General features: G+C 36.5%; 1 protein-coding gene across 1 annotated transcript; it reads left to right on the top strand.

Annotated features, from left to right (window-relative positions):
- Positions 1-1,255: 1,255 nt before the first annotated feature.
- Positions 1,256-3,867, top strand: LOC141595824 (WAT1-related protein At4g30420-like). Its single transcript, XM_074415787.1, has 7 exons — positions 1,256-1,485; positions 1,601-1,675; positions 1,808-1,924; positions 2,072-2,312; positions 2,704-2,865; positions 3,017-3,168; positions 3,262-3,867. Exons 1-7 carry the CDS (start codon positions 1,307-1,309, stop codon positions 3,464-3,466), a joined length of 1,131 nt encoding a protein of 376 aa, XP_074271888.1. The 5' UTR covers positions 1,256-1,306; the 3' UTR covers positions 3,467-3,867.
- The last annotated feature ends 215 nt before the right edge of the window (positions 3,868-4,082 follow it).

The following is a 4,082-nucleotide window of genomic DNA, read 5'->3' as shown; positions in this document are numbered from 1 at the left end:
TTTAATTATTTGTTATTTATGTGATCCTTATTAGCTTTACGGGTGAAGGATATCATTGTACACAATAGTACAAAAGGAGGGCTATGTATAGTAGTCGCAATTTCACTTATGCTACACACTAGGAATTGCGACCACGGCAGATAACTCTTCCTTTAACTTTAAATACTGACTTCATCTCGGTCAGTTGTTGTCCTTTGTTTTTGGCACAAAGGCCATAGAAAGAGGAGGAAGCTAATTATAAGATGACAAGTGGATGAAATTGAGTGTGAAGAATCAAATTGTTTATCAAATGCAATCCTAAAATAGAAATAAAAACAATTGACGAAGACATCCCAAAATAAAATAGGCCAGCAAATAAGCGGTAGAGAGGGAGTATACATAACCAAAATCAGCCGTTAAGCTAAGTTCAGTTTTGTTTTTCTCTATTTCTCGATTAAAATCAAATACTCCCTCTGTTTTCTTATATTTTTCGCATTGCTGAAATTATGTCTTTAAGGTCTATTAAAATAAGTCAACTAATAAGGTTAAGGTTGTATAAAAGATCTGCCAAAAAGGATCATATGATAGCTGTGCATAACGTGCATCATCCCCACTTGAAAGCTCGCAGACGTAGATCTATAATAAACTAATTCACATATTTCTCCATAAAATATACTCCGTAATACACACAGAGTACATTAGTATGTCTTGCTTGTGACCATCTTTCACAAATCCTTCCCCACCTGCTCTCCCACTTGCAGCTTGTAAAATGTCTTTTTAAAATGACGAAAAATGTCCGTCTTTAATGAGAATTTATGTACATACCTACATACATACATTCTTGTGATTGTATTCTTTAATTGTGTATTATATCACCATTATCTTGCAACATCGACATCTACTTAGCTATTTTATTAATCGTTTTACTGCAATTTCGAGTGTGCCTTAGCAAATCTAATGTGCAACAACGGTAATTCTTAGCTTATGAAATCCGACATAGCTGATGTAAATTTATGAACAAATCTAATGTACAAGAACCGTAGGATTTGGTTGAATCAGGCATGGTTCACTAAAATTTCGAATTTTATGAATTAAGGTTTTTTCCAAACCGGGTTAGATATTCATTTTAACCCCCCCTCTCTATAGATGTGAGGTGTTGTATGTCGTTTTAATCGTTAAACGGATATGTCTGTCTTAATAGAGACCAACTGATTATATATATAAATGTAATCACTCACCCTTCTGTTTTTTCTACTTTACAGCATACTAAGTCATATAAGAGTTAAATTTGTGACCCTTTAATCTTAGTTTGAAAACATAGAACAAGATGGGATGGTGGGAAGATCAATCGCCAGCAATAGCAATGGCGTCCATGGAGCTTGTATTCGCGGTGATGGCTCTTATAAATAGGGCTGCCCTTTTGGAGGGCATGAGCCCTTGGGTCTTCGTTTTCTATAGACAAGCTATTGCAACCTTGCTTATTTCCCCCTTCGCCTTTTACACCGGGTTAGTCACACTTTAAACATCTCTTCATACTGTTTCATCACTATAACTCGGATGAAAATAATACTATGGATTTTTTTTTTTTGTTTTTTTTTTTTTTAATTTTTTTTCGTGGCAGGGGACAGTCTAATAGGCAAGTGTCAACCATGACAACTAAAAGCTTCATTTTGATCTTTATCACCTCCTTCATTGGGTAAGCCAATTTTTGTTATTTCCTTGGTACTAATGCATTATATTACGATACTAGTAATATAATGCATTAATATAATATGTATAGAACTTTAACAGCTAACTAACTGATAAAGACCATTTTAATTGTGAACAGGGTCGTGTTATGTCAGAGCACGTACTTCGAAGGGTTAATCTTGGCTTCCTCGTCGATGGCTAGTGCTACCTCCAATCTAATCCCAGCAGTTACCTTCTTGATAGCGGCCCTCTTGAGGTAATCAATTATACACAGTATATTTTTTTGGTGAAAAGAAGATTATATCAGTGATTAGCTATGGTAGTACCTAGAGGTGAACACCAAAGACGAGACCTTAAGGTTTTCGTCCGTGTTATATTTGTAATGTTTTTTTAATACAATTAGGCTGGAGGAAGTAAACATGAAGGCAGTGACAAGTATGGCGAAGATAGTGGGAACAATAATATGCGTAGGAGGAGCGATTTCAATGGCTTTGTTTAAAGGTCCAAAGATACTCAACACACAACTTCCCCTGTCAAATTCCTTAGTGTCGCTGTTGTTTGGGGCCAGTGACATCAATTGGTTGATTGGTTGTCTATGGCTCTTTGCTAGTACTATTTGCTCGTCCTTGTGGCTTATTATGCAGGTATAACCTTGTCGAGTTTGAAGATCTCTCTCATTCTTCCCTTATTACAGTTATTAGTGATCGACGTTCATGTTAAGTTATAGAAAACGTTAAATTCTACTTTGTCCGAACTACATTTTTGGTGACATGTATAGGAGGAGTTGGATATAGCAAAAGAAAACAAGATCCAACTCATGTTTGTACCGCATGAGTTGGAATCATAACCTTAGTTTCATTCAGTTCATTTTAGTTTTATTCTGTTCAGTTTAGTTAAGTTAAATTCAGTTTAGTTCATTTTTAAACATCAATTCAGCTCATAATCACAAAACATGCATAAGACGGTTGGTTGATCTCATACTTTAGAGCGCCGCCATCTTATATACTTTATGATTGAACGTTGTTGTGGTTTTAGGTGGCAGTGACAGCATGCTACCCAGATCATGTCTCGCTTTCAGCATGGACATGTCTAATGTCCACGTTTCAGGCTGGTATTATTGCATTGGCCTTAGAAAAGGATCCGAACGCTTGGAATTTCAGCTCTAGTACCCTTCAACTCGGTTGTTGCTTTTTTTCGGTATGATTTCAGACTTTCAGGCTGACTTATTCAAACCGTCTATAAAACTGTCAGTCTCTATTAGAAGACAATTCACTAAGTCTATAACAGTGACTGACTGTTTCACACGACCAGTATATATATTATTGACGATGTTGGTGTTACATTTTAGGGAATATTTGGATCGGCGGTTAAATACTTTGTACAATCATGGTGCGTGAGTCGGAGAGGTCCATTTTACTCGGCAATGTTTAGTCCTCTCTGCACTGTTATAACGATGGTACTCGCATTCATATTTCTTCACGAGGAACTTCATGTTGGCAGGCAAGTTATACTACTAATGTGAATTTGTGTTTTTCATTAAATTAACACTATTGAAGAACATGTGTTAGTAATAATGTCATTTGTTGCCTACAGTTTATCAGGAGCGATCGCTGTAATAAGTGGCTTATATGTCGTGTTATGGGGTAAATCGGAAGAAATGAAGGTATCAAAGCTTGATCCAGCCGGAGAAAATTACCTGGATACAACAACCGGAGAGACAAGTAACGATAAGATCGATCTAGAGAAGCCGCTACTAAAAGACGAGTGCAACATCGACAAGGCCGATTTCAGCTTCTAACTAAAGATCAATTGAGGGCGAATTTCTTAAAGAAAGAAGTAAAGAGAAAAGTTGGGAGAAATAAAAAGGAAAGACACATTGTATGCCCTTGTTGCTATGCTCAAAGGTCAAGATCAAATTTGTCAAGGATTTTCATGAAATGAAAGCAAAATAGAAGAAGTTGATGTTCTTTTATCACATGTTGAAAACTTATATCGGCGCATACCTTGGTGGTTTCAAATATGAACAAGGTCCAATGCAACAGTAGATATCAATGTAACTCTGGCCTTCATTGTCAAACCTCAACCATTTTGAAATTCTCTTCATTATCTTCAAAAACGATGACCAAACTTCCGCACCCTAAATTTGCCCGAACTCCAACTTGTTTTTTGCCTTACACCTCTTGCCCATCTCTCATTATCATCCGGTGGTGTACTAATTAAACTATGGTTTAGTGTTGTTGAACTTTGTGTTTGAACTTATGTTTAAACCCTTGTTTTGTGTTGACCTTGTTATTATGATGCAACTATGGGTGTCTTTTATGTGACGTCTCATGCATGTTTATTCTCTATCCGGGGATAACCTCTTAGCCTTTTTGATGATGTCAAGAGGGGGAAAAGGGAAAATTCATGTTTCT

This window comes from Silene latifolia, chromosome 8 (genome assembly GCF_048544455.1).
Source record: "Silene latifolia isolate original U9 population chromosome 8, ASM4854445v1, whole genome shotgun sequence".
NCBI classification, from domain to species: domain Eukaryota; kingdom Viridiplantae; phylum Streptophyta; class Magnoliopsida; order Caryophyllales; family Caryophyllaceae; genus Silene; species Silene latifolia.
This window is presented reverse-complemented; position numbering and strand designations above follow the sequence as displayed.